This window comes from Jaculus jaculus, chromosome 13 (assembly GCF_020740685.1).
Source record: "Jaculus jaculus isolate mJacJac1 chromosome 13, mJacJac1.mat.Y.cur, whole genome shotgun sequence".
Lineage (NCBI taxonomy): Eukaryota > Metazoa > Chordata > Mammalia > Rodentia > Dipodidae > Jaculus > Jaculus jaculus.
This window is the reverse complement of record NC_059114.1, coordinates 45,062,054-45,079,415: the sequence shown is the minus strand read 5'-3', so window position 1 is coordinate 45,079,415 and position 17,362 is coordinate 45,062,054. Positions and strand designations below refer to the sequence as shown.

Below are 17,362 nucleotides of genomic sequence, written 5' to 3'. Positions count from 1 at the left end.
TTTGCGATGAGATTCGGGACCTCAGACATGCTAGGTAATCTATTGCTGAACTATGTGACAATTTTTAAGTTAATACATTGATGAAAGACTACCTGTCATATCTTGTTTTCCATTTTTGTCCTCTGGTTGTTACTTCAAGGTTCACTAGGGTTCATTTTTTATTGCTTTTTGAAACCCTTTAGGGTTTTGGGACAGAATATTAACTATTAGATGGAATATTTCTGTTGGAGATGAAAGTGAATAAGGAGATTTTATACTATTCAATAACTTTGTCATATTGATGGTTATTACTCAATTTGTTGGTGCTCAAAATACTGTAGAATGGGATATAGCGCAACAGTTATCCACTTGCCCAGCAGGTACAAGTTTGTAGGCTCCATCCTCAGCAGGCAAAGCAGCAGTCAATCAAGTAAGCAAGCAATGCACACATAAGGAAAACACTGCATTTCTGTGACACTTTAACTCTTCTGTTTATGTCTGAATTTCATTTGGTGGGCTCTCATGGAGTCTAAACTTTTCTTCTGTGTATTATTATTTGCAATATTTACTATTTCTTTACATGAAAGGCATCAAATAGTAGTGACTAAGTGTTGAGCATCTTCATGCCATCCTCCACTGCTGAATCCCACTTCTTCTAGTTTTATTTCGTGCAGTGTTATAGACTTTATCCTGTCCAATCTCAGTATCTCACCTACAAAAGGATGATGATAAACCATTGCATCTATCATGGGGGGATTATTGTAAACATTTGTAAGCTGATAATTGGGGAGCTTATAGCAGTCTTTGCCAAATAATAATTGATTAATGAAGTTTAGCTAATTTTTTTCTAAAGAGAAAGTAATATTTTCATAATATAATATAATATAATATAATATAATATTTATTTAAAAGAGAGAAAGAGAAACAATGAGCACAAGAGGGCCTTCAGCTACTGCAAATGAACACCAGACAATTGTGCCATTCTGTGCTTCTGGCTTACGTGGGTCCTATGGAATCAAACCTGGGTCTTTTGGTATTGCAGGCAAGCACCCTAACTGCTAAGGCATCTCTTCAGCTCCCCCCACCCTTTTTGTCTTTTCGAGGTAGGGTCTCACTCTAGCTCAGGCTGATCTGGAAATCACTAGGTAGTCTCAGAGTGGCCTTGAATTCATGGCGATCCTCCTACCTGTGTCCAGAGTGCTGGGAACAAATGTATGTGCCATCACTCTTGGCTCCAGCCCTATTTTTATTTTTATGTTGGAAAGTTTTCATTATGAATTCTATATTATTTTTGTTTTTTATTTTAAGTACTTTATATAATTTATTTTTATTTATTCATTTATTTGACAGAGAAAGAGGGAGAGGGGGGAAGAATGGGTGCACCAGGGCCTCTAGCCATTGCAAATGAACTAAGGATGCATGCACCCCCTTTGTGCACCTGGCTAAGGTGGGTCCTAGGGAATTGAGTCTGGGTCCTTTGGCTTTGCAGGTAAATGCCTTAACTGCTAAGCCAGTCCTCCAGCCCAAGTATTTAAAATTTTTATTTATTTATTTGAGAGAAGGGGATTATATAGATAGATAGACAGACAGACAGACAGACAGGTAGATAGATGATAGATACACACACTGAGAAGATTGATGGGCACACCAGGGCCTCTACCCACTGCAAATGAACTTGAGATGCATGTATTACCTTGTACATCTTGCTTTATGTGGGGTACTAGAGAATTGAACCTGGGTTCTTAGACTCTGCTGGCTAGCACCTTAACCACTGAACAATCTCTCCAGTCCTCATTTTTGTTTTATGTAACAAAATTTGCTTTGTTGTTTCTAGGAAGGTCACCATTGCCAAATTATTCTACGATCATGGCATTTGAGTGCCAGATATTTCATATTTTTTATTACTTTGCAAATAACCATAAAATTATAGCTTAACCAGTGGAAAAAAATCTTTTCTATCCAAAAGATATTTAAGACGTGTAAATGACTCATGAAGATGGTTTTGACTTTTGTTTATATTTCCAGGGAAATATTAGACCATTGTACAGTTTAATCACATATTTTCCCTCATTTAAAAATTGTTGAATTTGGGCTGGAGAGATGGCTTAGCAGCTAAGTGCTTGCCTGTAAAGCCTAAGGACCCCAGTTCGAGGGTCAATTCCCCAGGACCCACATTAGCCAGATGCACAAGGGGGACCACGCATCTGGAGTTCGTCTGCAGTGGCTGGAAGCCCTGGCATGCCCATTTTCTCTCTCTGCCTCTTTCTCTCTGTCTGTTGCTCTCAAATAAGTAAATAAAAATATACAAAAACATTTAGAAAAATTTGTTGAACGTCTATAAAAGGACTGAATTGGGGTTTTGCTCCATACTTTTTTCTCTTTTCATTTTCTTTTTTAGAAAATATTTTATTTTTATTTATTTAACAGAGAAAGAGGGAGGGAGAGAGTGAGAGCGAGTGCACCAGGGCCACTAGCCACTACAAACGAACTCCAGATGCATGCGCCCCCTTGTGCATCTGGCTAATTTGGGTCCTGGGGAATTGAACTTGGGTCCTTTGGCTTTGGAGGCAAATGCCTTAGGCGCCAAGCCATCCTTCCAGCCTGCTTTTCATTTTCAAAATACTAGAAATCATTAATAACATTTTCTGGATTTTTTAGAAAGGAGTATATAGTAGTTTTAAAAACTTTTTTTGTTTATTTTTATTTATGTATTTGAGAGCGACAGACAGAGAAAGAGGTAGATAGAGAAAAATAGAGAGAATGGATGCACCAGAGCCTCCAGCCACTGTAAATGAACTCCAGATGCATGTGCCACTTTGTGCATCTGGCTTACGTGGGTCCTGGGGAATCAAGCCTCGAACCAGGGTCTTTAGGCTTCACAGGCAAGAGCTTAACTGCTAAGCCATCTCTCCATCCCCTATAGTAGTTTTAACACATACTTAATATTGCAGCAAGATGCAAAAGATCTATACTCCTCTATATACTTAAAAGTGATAAAATTATTTCTGGACATACTAATAGTAAGAGATCACCATTTATATAGATAATGGTATCTAGTAACCTGGAAAGAACTTGATTTCTTAAGATGTAGAAAAAAACTTCATAGTCATTACTACTAAATAAAATATTGTTAAAAAGTTTCTAGGAGGCTGTCTATAATACAGTTCCTGACAAAAGCTACTGAATCAAAATCCAACATTTACCTTCAAGAATTTAATAGAAAATTAAAGATACACAATATATAACATGATGATTATAGAAGGCAAAATAATATAAGAGGCACAAAAAATTATAGTGTGATTTGAATCAAATGGAACTGTCTGCTAATTTCTTTTTTTTGTTTATGAGAGCGAAAGCAAGTGAGTGAGCGAGTGACAGAGAACTGGTGTGTCATGGTCTTAGCCACTGCAAATGAACTCCAGATGTGTGAGCCACCTTGTGCACATGCGCCATCTGTGAACATGCATTATCTTGTGCATCTGGCTTATGTAGTTTCTGTGGAGTTGAACCTGAGTCCTTAGTATTTGCAGGCAAGTGCCTTATCTGCTAAGCCATTTCTCCAGCTCTTCTTATTTCTTTTAGTTAAAAAAAATCTTCTGAATTAATGATTGTTTTGTAGTTAGAAAACAGAATTTTTTTCCTTGTGAGAAGATAGATAATAATCAGTATTCTGTGGAAGAAAACATTCACTGAATGGATGCACAGAAAAATTCCAAATGTGTCTGAAAGGACATTTGCATTATGCTTAAAGCATATGATTCTCAGAGAGCATGAGATAAGGCAAGAAAAGCATTGTAAAGATAATATCCTCAATAACTAAGTCTTAAAAGTCATTAAAATTTTGTACTCTTCTTAAAACTCATTTGATTCACCAAAAAGTGAGAAACAATAGTAACAAATGTGCTTCACAAAGACGACTATAAGGATTAACTGAGAATGAATGAAAAGCAACAAGAAGTGTTCGCAACAGCCAAGGATAGAATTAATCATAAAATATCTCGTATGTACATATCAAACTGGGAGAACATTGAAACACCTATGTAATTATTTTAGTTACAGTTGAAATCACTGGGTGTGAACCATGAAAACTACATTTTAAAAATATACTTCCAAAGGATAAAACATTCCAAGACTGGTTTAAGGAATTCTGGAAATGTGATAGATCAACACTAATTTTTAGCTAATGAAATAACCTTACATTATGAATCAAGGAACCTAAATCACATTGTAGATTGTGAAGAGACATATACTCATAAAACACAAAGTTAGATGAGATAGAAAAATAAATAAACACGAGAACAGAGGATTTCTACAAGATATGTAAATTCTGAAGATATTTAGAATACTTATTGTGTAAAATGTTACCTCAACACAATCTTCATTGTTCAAAGATTCTCAAAAGGTCTATATTTCATTTTAAGTATAAATCTGAAAGTTGCACATATTCTTGTCTCCTTAAAGGTCAACAGTCTTTCTAAGTTCTTTCCTTGTATTAGGGAGATCCCAAGTTATTGGATCCATAGATAGTATAGGAACTTCCTTCATTGCTGATATTGACTTCAGAATATGGACTTTAATGAATATGAGAATGATTGAATTTAGATTTAGGCTTGTTTAGATGATTAATTTTACTATCATTTAGTTTAAGTTTTTAATCTTTTTTTTTAAGCTTTTAATCTTTAAAACTGTAGACAAATTTTTTTTTTCTGAGGGATGAGGAAGCCAAAATTAGGGTCAACACTAATATTAAAAAATTATATATGATTTAAGATTACTTTGAAGAAACATTGGAACTATTACTCAACATTTACATCAATGTGAAATAAACTTCATTTTACTAGTATAAATTTAAAAATGTAATTTCTACTTACCACTTGAGCCACATGATGTCGCTCTTGGTTACTAAATGGTGTCCTCCCTACAGACCAAAGACATTCATTTTCTCTTAGAAACAGGACCATTTCCCTCTTCCGATTCACAACAATGGACAGCATATCAGGACCGGAATGAAGGAATAAATCGATCCTTCAAGTTTTAAGGAAAGATTCACTGATGAGGATATAACATCAGTGATTTGAAATGATATATTTGGAGGATTACAACAGGAAGAGGCAGCAACTACTCTTGTTTATGACAATTCTGGCAGCCTGGGGGACAGGGAGCGGCCAGCTCCACTACACGGTCCCCGAGGAGGCCAAACACGGCACCTTTGTGGGCCGCATCGCGCAGGACCTGGGGCTGGAGCTGGCGGAGCTGGTGCCGCGCCTGTTCCGGGTGGCGTCCAAGAAGCGCGGGGACCTTCTGGAGGTGAATGTGCAGAATGGCATTTTGTTTGTGAATTCTCGGATCGACCGCGAGGAGCTGTGCGGGCGGAGCGCGGAGTGTGGTATCCACCTGGAGGTGATCGTGGACAGGCCGCTGCAGGTTTTCCACGTGGAGGTGGAGGTGAGGGACATTAACGACAACCCGCCTGTGTTCCCATCCACACAAAAGAATCTGTATATTCCGGAATCCAGGCTGCCTGACTCTCGGATTCCACTAGAGGGCGCGTCGGATGCAGATGTGGGTGTCAATGCTGTGCTGACTTACAGACTGAGCCCCAGTGAACATTTCTCTCTGGACGTACCACCCAACCACGAGCAGGTGGAACCCCTCGGGCTTGTCTTACGGAAACCTTTGGACAGGGAAGAAGCTCCAGAGCTGCACTTAGTGCTCACAGCCACGGATGGAGGCAAGCCAGAGCTGACTGGCACCGTCCAGTTACTCGTCACGGTCCTGGATGCCAATGACAATGCTCCAGTTTTCGACCAATCACTGTATACAGTGAAATTACCAGAAAACGTCCAGAATGGAACATTGGTAATTAAAGTGAATGCCTCAGATTTGGACGAAGGCTTGAATGGGAAGATTACGTATTCATTCTCTGGTGATGTGTCTCCAGATATAAAATCCAAGTTTCACATAGATGCCGTGAGTGGAGAAATTACAGTGATAGGACTTATTGATTTTGAAGAAAGTAAAACCTACAAGATTCCATTAGAGGCAGTTGACAAAGGCTTGCCACCACTGGTTGGTCACTGTACAGTTTTTGTGGAAGTTTTAGATACAAATGACAATGCCCCACAGTTGACTATTAGTTCTCTGTCTCTTCCTGTTCCTGAGGATACCCAGCCAGGCCAAGTTATCACGTTGATCAGCGTGTCTGACCGCGACTCCGGAGAGAACGGGCAGGTGACCTGCTCCCTGACGCCCCATGTCCCCTTCAGGCTGGTGTCCACCTTCAAGAACTACTACTCGCTGGTGCTGGACAGCGCCCTGGACCGCGAGACCACCCCCGGCTACGAGGTGGTGGTGACCGCCAGGGACGGAGGCGCGCCGGCGCTGTGGGCCACGGCCAGCGTGTCGGTGGAGGTGGCGGACGTGAACGACAACGCGCCCGCGTTCGCGCAGGCCGAGTACACGGTGTTCGTGAAGGAGAACAACCCGCCGGGCGCGCACATCTTCACGGTGTCGGCCACGGACGCGGACGCGCAGGAGAACGCGCGCGTGACCTACTCGCTGGTGGAGCGGCGCGTGGGCGAGCGCGCGCTGTCGAGCTACGTGTCCGTGCACGCGCAGAGCGGCCGGGTGCACGCGCTGCAGCCCCTGGACCACGAGGAGCTGGAGCTGCTGCGCTTCCAGGTGAGCGCGCGCGACGCGGGCGAGCCCGCCCTGGGCGGCCAGGTGACGCTGCAGGTGTTCGTGCTGGACGACAACGACAACGCGCCTGCGCTGCTGGGGCCCGAGGCGGGGGTGCAGGCTGCGGGCGTGAGCCAGCTGCTGTGGCGCTCAGTGGGCGCGGGCCACGTGGTGACGAAGGTGCGCGCGGTGGACGCGGACTCTGGCTACAACGCGTGGCTGTCCTACGAGCTGCAGCCGGAGGCGGGCGGCGCGCGCAGCCCGTTCCGCGTGGGGCTGTACACGGGCGAGATCAGCACCACGCGCGCCCTGGACGAGGCGGACGCGCCGCGACAGCGCCTGCTGGTGCTGGTGAAGGATCACGGCGAGCCCGCGCTGACGGCCACCGCCACCGTGCTGCTGTCCCTGGTGGACAGTGGTCAGGCGCCCAAGGCGCCGTCGCGCTCGCGGGCCTTGGTGGACGCCGCCGGCCGGGAGGCGTCGCTGCTGGACGTGAACGTGTACCTGATCGTGGCCATCTGCGCGGTGTCCAGCCTGCTGGTGCTCACGCTGCTGCTGTACGTGGCGCTGCGGTGCTCGGCGGCGTCGCCCACGGAGGGCGCGTGCGGGCCTGGCAAGCCGGTGCTGGTGTGCTCCAGCGCGGTGGGCAGCTGGTCGTACTCGCAGCAGAGGAGGCACAGGGTGTGCTCTGGGGAGGGCCCGCCCAAGGCGGACCTCATGGCCTTCAGCCCCAGCTTACCTCAGGGTCCCAGCTCTACAGATAACGTGAGTCTTTAATACTTTACTTTGCAATATTTAAAAATATGTGTTTTAGTTGCTTTTGATGTCACATGCCTTTAATTGCAACAGTGAGGAGGCTGAGGCTGGAGGATGTTTGAATTGAAACCAGTATGGCCTATACAGGAAGCTTCAGACTGATCTGGCCTGGTCTACATAAAGAGACCCATTTTTTATTTGTAAATTTGGTTATTTATATTTTATATTTTAGTGAATAATCAATTTGCTAATTTGAACTACGTACTCTCTTAATGGAGCTCTCTCTTTCTTTTACTTTTACTTAGTGGATTCTTATATTAAGTATTTTCTTATCCAGTATTTTATTGTACTAGGGCCTCTGGCATTCTAGGATAGCACTGGACAATTGGGCTGCCTCCTATCCCTATTTTATCTTTCTGAATTCTGTTGTAACAGAATTTCAATATATATATTTGACCTGCTAGTTATTATATTTATTGTACATATTTTGTGTAAATATATTTCAACATTATTTTAATTTTTCCTTTTAATATTCAAAAGTGTACAGATTGATTTTTTGAAATTTTCTATGTCACCAATTTATCTTCTCCAATTGTATTTGTGTAGTGCCTTCTTTTCACCTTCCTTATAGAATTGTGTTGGTCATGTTCATGGTCAGTTAATATTACTCAAAAACACAGTTTAAGCAGGGCTCAACTAGTACTTTTATTTACTCTTTATTGTATAGAAAATATATTCATTATCAAAATTTCAAAGAATAGAAAGCAGCATATAATGAAAGTTCTCATTCCCAACTCTAGCACTAAACCTTTCCTTTTATTTCTTGAATTCCTGAAATGGCTTTTATTTTTGTCCTACATTACAAATATTATTTAGAAGTGCTCTTCTTCACTTTTTGCTGATTTTTATTTAAGTCTTATTTTGACTTTCCTCATTTAAAATATATGCATACTGTTTCAATCTATGTTTATGTGAGTATTTATTACTTCAATTCTCTACCATATGCACATTGCTCAAGGATAATATCAATTATCTAAATTCACATTGTTTTTTAAATTTACAAATATTTGCTTGATTTGGTGTGTTTGGTATGGAAATTGATAAAAATTCTAGTGTATGCTGTCATACTATTTTAGAATCTTGTTTTCATTTTCAATATATAAAATCACATATTTACCAACTATTGAACAGGTTTGATATTCTGTACAACTAACAGACACAGCAGCAAATTGGCAATTCCCATGAGCATACAGAATTTGCTGCTCTTGTTGAAAGAATAGTGAATTTGGGAGGAAATACACGAACATTCTAGAGCTTGAGTGATGTTAATAGTTGTTTTTAATTGCTTTGTTACTATTCTTTTTTTTAGAGTTTAGAGTGTCTTTATTAGGTTAAGATAAGGAAAGAGGAGAAAGTTTAGAGAACTCCTGCTCATGAGAATGTTGGAGGTGGTAAAGCCATTTATATTCCTTTTTTTGTTTTAATAACTGGCACATATCTTTTAACAGTCTTCCTGGCACATTGATAAAGTTACAAAATCCATTTATCAGGCTGGGAAGATGGCTTAGCAGTTAAGGTGCTTGCCTGCAAAGCCTAAGGTCCAAGGTTTGATTCCCCAGTAGCCAAGTAAGCCAGATGCACAAGGTGGCACATATGCCTGGAGTTTGTGTACAATGGTTGGAGGGCCTGGCATGCCCATTCTCTTTCTCTCTCCTTCAAAATAAGTAAATAAATAAAATATTTTTTAAAAATCTATTTGTCTTTGGACATAGTGGAAGTTTATAGGGGATTCTCCCTACCACCCTAATCTGTATTCATGAAACATCATGCCTTTTTATTTTTATTTATTTATTCATTTGGAAGAGAGAGAGAGAGAGAGAGAGAGAGAGAGAGAGAGAGAGAGAGAGAGAGAAAGGGCTCAACAGAACCTCTAGTCACTGCAAATGTACTCCAGATGCATGTGCCCTTTGTGCATCTGGTATTATGTGGGTACTGGAAAATCGAACCCGTATTGTCAGGCTTTGCAGGCAAGTGCCTTAACTACTGAGATATCTCTCTAGTCCCATGATGTCTTTTTAAAATGGAAAATTACTTCCTAGAAATTATAACTCTTTTAGTTATGTACTGACTATGGGACATTTTTTGTTGATAATATTCCCTCCAGAGTTTCTTTATTTCCATTCTTTTAATAAAATCTTCGGTATTATTTAGAATCAACTATAGAGACAGGTTTTTAAAATATAAATATAGAAAGAAAGGACTGGGAAAATAGCTCACTGTTTAAAGGTGCTTGCTTGTAAATCCTGATGTCTTAAGTTTCAATTCCCAAGCCACTCTGATAAGCCAAAAATTGGCACAGATGTATAGCATTCACTTGCAGTGGCAAGAAGCTCTGGCATGTCCATACACATACACACACGAATAAATAAAGAAAATATTTTAAATCAATACATAAATCAATGATTAATGTAAGTAGTTTCACAGAAAGTTCTCTTAATACTCTCGTCTGTCTTATTTCCCTCTCGGTGAATTTTTAGTACACTTATCACCAGTAGCTAGTGAATATGTTATAGTACACATAATCTTAGTCAAAAGGCCAAGAAGCAATGAAAATGTTACAGTAATTGTATGTTTATTATGTTCCCCAATAGATGGATTGTTAGAAACTTAAGCAAAAAGCCACATATGATGCTTATGTTTACAAATGAAAACCCTTCAGTTATAACTACATTAATGAAAAACTAACTACTCAAGACAATCTTTAGTGTAAAGGATTCTAGCTAAGATATATCTTTTATGAAGGGTTTTCAGAGAGTAAGCAAAGAACCTTTTCTAAAGGATTTTTTTCATAGTATTTATAGATTTGGTGATAATGCCATCAGAAAGACTACAATTAACATATATCTCAGTAAAGGAAGGGTTTTTTTTTTTAACAATAAAGAGAACATCATCAATAATGCTTTTGAAAGTCTTCCAGAATCTTATAAGGGGGGTGGAATACATGCTATTTGAAAAATCTTTCTCTTTGAGAATCAGTATACAAATTTAAAAGGATAAATAACCTATAGTGGATTCAGTTATAGTGAATTCTTGGAGAACTTATCTCTGAGGCTGTCTTTGAAGGATGGCTGGAATTTTCATAGATTAAAGAGAACTAGAAGAAAATCTGAATGAAAGGTATCTAGGAAGAGACAGTGTCTTTACTGTAAAATATGATTTTTTATTGGAAAGTGTTAAGTGACAACCCAGGAAGATTGGCTTACTGTATCTCTTGATGTGAGTCTATGGTCTTGACACTTGTCCAGTAGAAAGGCAAACTGGCTGTAGGTGTTAGTGCAATTCAATGAATATTGTACTCATAAACACAAAACTAATGATATATACAAAGTACAGGAGGCATACAAACTTTATATGTTGCATGCAAGGTAAAATAAACATACATATAATTAAGTTTTAAATGCCTAGGCTATAGAAGTTGTTTTCAAATATTTGGAATTTGGGATAAATATTGAGTAGTGATTCTTTTGAATTTGGCCAATTGTTTTGTGTTGATTTGCTAGGGTGTGACAAAATATCGTGTAGAATGTGAAAATAAGGTTTGTAGTTATGAATTTAAATATATTTACAAAAAATCTAACTTGAAGATATTGAAGTTGACAAACCATTTTAAGAAGAGGTCAAAATATAAAGGCGGAAGTTGTAATGTCAGACAATATCTATGGTTTTGGAGCAGTAGGAAAATGAAGATTCAGGGCTTCCAGTTAAGATGGTGGCATAGGAACCACACCAAAGAGCCTAGGGGACAAAAAGCCAAAACAAAAACAAAAAGGCCAGAAAAATACATTCTTCTACTAAAAAGTGAGGTGTATAAGAAATTATCAATTATAGCAGAGAAGTAGGAGACATCCAGAGCATTTAGAGCGCACAGGCAGAAGCGGCTCCAGGGTTGCAGCACCAAGTATGCAGGGCCACTGCTGTAAGGCTTGACTTGAGCTGCAGGAAAAGCCAGGTGAGGGGATTTTCCACTCATACTGGAGCTACTCACAAACTTAAGAAATGTGAAGGCTGGACAACAGCAGCCAACAGAGGAGGATCATGAGGTAGAGGAACACATGGGCCTGCAGGAGAAGTCACCATCCACAGCCTCTCCTCCCCCACTGCCAGGGCAAGCACAAGAGACATGGGGAAGGGAGATCACAGCACCCAGCACTGATGACCAGAGCAGTGATCCAGCCACCCAGCCAGCCTACTTGAACCCACAGCTCGCCAAAGAGGGACCCAAGCAGGAGCACAGCACAAATGAGACCAAAATCATCCCAAAAGGTACCTGGGGTTATACCAGGTCAGTACCTGCTGAATAAGCCTGGTATATAGGCTTGAATTGGAGGTGCTGATTGTACCTTCTATAACAGGAAAAATTATATGCTAAATCTTATGGATGGTTGCATTTTCCATTCTTAAATAAGCTATATTTTGGCCATGTTATTGTTTGCTTCCTGATTTATAGTGCCTTTGTTTCTTCTTCTGTTGTTCATTAGGGAAGTGTCTCAATTGGTCAAAAGCTGACTTGGAACCCTTAAAGAAAAGAAATATTAACTTGCTAGTTGACAGGATTAAGGGTGTGGGGCAACACACACCCTAAGGGATTATGACTTTGTTTGATCTGGTTATCATAATACCTACTCTTGCATAAATACTCTGCTGTTTTTCATTGAATGTGTACATGGTTTAGTTAAATTTTCAAATCTGCCTATATTTTACTCCACTCAGCCTACTTGAATACTCTCATAGCAGACAAACCCAACATCAAAGGTCACTTTTGTAGATACTCTGAGAGTCTTAAGAGCCACACCTAGCACCTTAAGCTCCTACTCTGAAGATATATAACATCAGATTGATGATACATCTAATAATACTGCAGGCAACTAGAAAATCCAATCATTAAATTAATCCAAGATACAAAAATATGTACATTGTAACACAAGAAACACAAAAAATCAAGACAATATAAATCGACCAAAAAGTATTGATGCATCAGAAATGACCTCTAGTGAGAATGAGTTAGATAAAATGCCTGAGAAAGATTTCAAAAAGAATGACTATAAATATACTGAAAGAAGTCAAAGAGGAAATCAAAAGAATCAAAGAAGACACAGGAAACCAATTTAATGAAATAAAGATGTCAACACAACATAAGCAAGGAAATAGAAATAATAAAGAAAAACTAGTCAGAATTACTAGCAATGAAGAACATAGTCAATGAAATAGAAAACTCAGTAGAAAATCTCACCAGTAGAATGAATGAAGTAGAGAACAGAATATCTAAAGTAGAAGACCAGGTGGCAGATCTAATACAGTCCAACAAAGAGAAAGACAAATTAATAGAAAAGGATGAATGGGAATTTCAAGATATTCAGGGCATTATGAAAAGATCTAGCATAAGAATTCAGGGTATAGTAGAAGGAGAAGAATTTCACTTCAAAGGCATAGTAGGTGTGTTCAGCAAAATCATAGAAGAAAACTTCCCCCAAATTGGGAAAGAGGTGCCAATGCACATACAGGAAGCCTTTAGAACACCAAACAGACAAAACCCAGAAAGAACCTCTCCTCACCATATTATAATTAAACTATCAAACATACAAACCAAAGAAAATATGTTGAAAGCAGTTAGAGAGAAAAATCAAGTTACCTACAAAAGACAAGCCCATCAGGATCACAGCAGATTACTCAACACAAACTTTAAAAGCCAAAGGGCTTAGAGTGATGTATTCCAAGTTCTGAAAGATAACAACTATCAACCAAGGTTACTTTATCCTGCAAAGCTATACATTCAAGGAGAAGGAGAAATAAAGACATTCCACAATAAAACCAGGCTAAAGGAATATTTGAACAAAACCAGCTCTACAGAAAATACTTGAAAGTATTCTCCATGCTAAAGAGAAAGAAATGCACACATAAAAGGAAGCTGGGAAAAACAAACCATACTCAAATACTAGTTAATACAAGAGAGCAAAGGTAAAATCAGAATAACTACAGAAAATGGCAAAAATAAATACACATCTTTCAATACTACCTCTTAATATCAATGGTCTCAATGCCTCAGCCAAAAGACATAGGTTTGCAGACTGGGTTAAAACTCAGAATCCTTCTATTTGTTGCCTCCAAGAAACTCACCTTTCTACAATGGATGGACACTACCTTAGGGTGAAAGGTTGGAAAACAGTGTTTCAAGAAAATGTGCCTAGCATGGGACTGACAGGGCTGGAGTGTGACCTCAACTGTATGCATCCCAGCAAGAGATCTCTGGCCCATCCCTCCGTCCCAGATAAGTGGATGGAGGGGAGATCAACTCTTGGAAGGCTTTGGGCCGCTGCACTGCATGCTGGGATTCAGCTCCTGCTCCACCCCTCTCCCAGCTCTGATCCACTGTGGGAGCAAACGCAGCTGCTGGTGGTGAATTCAGCTGCCCCAGTCCACAGCGGAGCAGGGTAGGAACTGTGTACAGCTTGGCAGTCCTTAATAAAGAAGGGACTTTGACCAGGTTAAAAAAAAAAGAAAAGAAAATGTGCCTAGAAACAAGCAGGGGTTGCTATCCTAATATCTGACAAGGGAGACTTCAGTTCAAAATTAGAAAAGATAAGGAAGGTCACTTTATATTGGTTAAAGGCACACTCCAACAGGAGGATATTAAAATCCTAAACATATATACACCTAACATGGGGGCTCCCAACTTCATCAAACAAACACTATTAGAACTAAGGTCACAGATAACACAAAACACAGTGGTAGTTGGTGACTTGAACACCCCACTCTTATCAATTGACAGGTTATCCTGGCAAAAAATAAACAGAGAGGCATCTGGATTAAATGAGGTAATAGAACATATGGACCTAAGAGGACATTTCATATAGGACATTTCATCCAAATGCTATAGAATACACACTCTTTTCAGCAGCACATGGAGCCTTTAAAATAGACCATATATTAGGACACAAAGCAACTCTTAACAAAATACAGGAAAATTGAAATAATTCCTTGCATTCCATCTGACCACAACAGAATCAAGCTACAAGTCAATAGCAAGAAAAGCTATAGAGCACATACAAAATCATGGAAACTAAACTATACACTACTAAATGATGAATGGGTCAATGAAGAAATCAAGAAGGAAATCAAAAAATTCATAGAGTCAAATGATAATGAGAAAACAACATACCAAAACCTTTGGAACACAATGAAGGCAGTCCTAAGAAGGAAACTTATAGCTATAAGTACCTATATTAAGACATTAGAAAGGTCTCAAGTAAACAACCTAATTCTTCACCTTAAACCCTTGGAAAAAGAAGAACAAAGCAAACCCCAAATCAGTAGATGGGAAGAAATAATAAAAATCAGGGCATAAATTAATGAAATAGAAACAGAAAAAGAATCAATGAAACAAAGAGTTGCTTCTTAGAAAGGATACACAAGATTGATAAACCCTTAGCAAATATGACCAAAAGGAAGAAAGAAGAGACACAAATTAATAAAATGAGAGATGAACAAGGCAGCATCACAAAAGATATCAGAGAAGTTAAAAAAATCATAGAGACATACTATAAAAACATATACCCCACTCAATATAATAATCTGAAAGAAATGGATGATTTCCTTGGTTTATATGACCTATCTAAATTAAATCAGGATGAGATTAATCACTTAAATAGACCTATAACAAGTATGGAGATCCAAGTAGTTATCAAAAAATCTCCCAACTAAAAAAAGTCCAGGCCCAGATGGATTCACTGGTGAATTTTACCAGACCTTCAGGGAAGAACTAACACTATTTCTTCTTAAACTTTTACATAAAATAGAAAAAGAAGGAATCCTACCAAACCCTTTCTATGAAGCCAGCATCACCCTGATACCAAAACCAGGCAAAGATAGAACAAAAAAATTACATACCAATCTCCCTCATGAACATAGATACAAAAATTCTCAACAAAATGCTGGCAAACAGAATATAAGAATATATCAGAAAGATCATTCACACCAACTAAGTAGGCTTTATCCCAGAGATGCAGGGTTGTTTCAATATATGCAAATCAATAAATGTAATACATTATATAAATGGACTGAAGGACAAAAATCACATGATCATCTCATTAGATGAAGAGAAAGCATTTGACAAAATCCAACATTCCTTTATGATAAAAGTCCTACAGAGACAGGTTATAGAAGGAACATATCTCAACATAAAGACTATTTATGACAAGCCTACAGCCAATATATTACTAAATGGGAAAATAATGGAAGCTTTTCCACTAAAATCAAGAGCAAGATAAGGGTTTCCACTGTCCCCACTTTTACTTAATATACTACTGGAAGTCTTAGCCATAGCAATAAGGCAAGAGACACACATAAAAGGGATACAAATTGGAAAGGAAGAGATTAAGTTTTCATTATTTGCAGATGACATGATTCTGTACATAAAGGACCCTAAAGACTCTACCAGCAAACTGTTAAAGCTGATAAACACCTATAGACATATAGCAGGATACAAAATAAGCACACAGAAATCAGTAGCCTTCCTATATGCTAAAAACAAACACACAGAAGATGAAATCAGAGAATCACTCCCATTCACAATTGCATAAAAAAAAAGTACCTTGGAATAAAGCTAACCAAATAAGTGAAGGATCTCCACAATGAACACTTTAAAACACTCAAGTGAGAAATTACAGAAGAGAGTAGGAAATGGAAAGACATCCCTTGTTCTTGGGCAGAGGAATCAATATTGTGAAAATGTCAATCTAATAAAAGCAATTTACACATTCAATGCACTCCCCATCAAAATTCCAATGGCGTTCTTCACAGAAACAGATTAAACAAACCAAAAGTTCATTTGGAATTCAAAAAAATCTCAAATACCTAAAACGATACTGAGCAATAAAAATAAGGCTGGTGGTATCAGCATACCTGATTTCAACCTATACTACAGAGCCATATTAACACAAACAGCATGGTACTGGCACAAAAGCAGACATGTAGATCAATGGAACAAAATAGAGGACCCAGATGTAAGTCCGGGTAGTTACAGTTACTTGATATTCAACAAAAATGCCAAAAATACTCATTGGAGAAAAGATAGCCTTAGCAAATGGTGCTGGGAAAACTGTATATGCATCTGTAGAAGGATGAAAATATATTCCCCTCTCTCTCCTTACATAAGAATTAAGTCCAAATGGATTAAAAACCTTATCATCAGACCTGAAATTCTGAAACTGCTAGAGGAAAAAGTAGGGGAAACCCTTCACCATATTGGTCTTGGCAAAGATTTCTGAATATAACCCCAATTGCTCAGGCAATAAAACCACAGGTTAGCCATTGGGACCTCATGAAGTTATAAAGATTTTGTACAGCAAAGGACACTGTGAATAAAGCAAGGAGGCAACCTAAAGAATGGGAAAAAATCTTCGCCAGCCATACATCTGATAGAGGATTAATATCTAGGATATACAAAGAACTCAAAAAGTTAAGTAATAATAAATCAAACAAGCCAATTAAAAATGGGCTACTGAAAGCTGGGTGTGGTGGCGCACACCTTTAATCCCAGCCCTTGGGAGGCAGAGGTAGGAGGATTGCCATGTGTTTGAGGCCACCCTAAGACTACATAGTGAATTCCGGGTCAGCCTGGACTACAGTGAGACTCTATCTTGCAAAACCAAAAAAAAGGGGGAGGGGAGCTATTGAAATAAATAGAGAGTTCTCAAAAGAAGAAATACAGATGGCATATAAGCATCTAACAATGTTCTATATACCTAGTCCTCAGGGAAATGTAGATTAAAACTATGTTGAGATTCCATCTTACTCCTGTCAGATTTGCTACCATCATGAAAACAAATGACCATAAAGGCTGGTGAGGGTGCAGAAAAAGAGGAACCTTTCTACACTGTTGGTGGGAATGCAA

The 17,362-nt window shown here is 39.1% G+C and overlaps 2 protein-coding genes across 8 annotated transcripts in view; both read left to right on the top strand.

Moving 5' to 3' along the window:
* The window catches only part of LOC101615472 (protocadherin alpha-C2), a 313,953-nt gene that overhangs the window by 45,743 nt on the left and 250,848 nt on the right, over nucleotides 1–17,362 (top strand). For 2 of the 7 annotated variants that reach the window (XM_045132069.1, XM_045132073.1), the window contains exon 2: nucleotides 4,929–5,140. The exons of 4 other annotated variants lie outside the window; for them this stretch is intronic. In XM_045132069.1, the coding sequence (XP_044988004.1) occupies nucleotides 4,929–4,997 (69 nt within the window). In that variant the 3' untranslated portion in view covers nucleotides 4,998–5,140. Of the gene's footprint in view, nucleotides 1–4,928; nucleotides 7,423–17,362 lie in introns of those variants that run through there. One more of the 7 variants, XM_004664678.3, reaches the window with a different exon arrangement.
* The window catches only part of LOC101596839 (protocadherin alpha-5), a 239,654-nt gene that overhangs the window by 9,331 nt on the left and 212,961 nt on the right, over nucleotides 1–17,362 (top strand).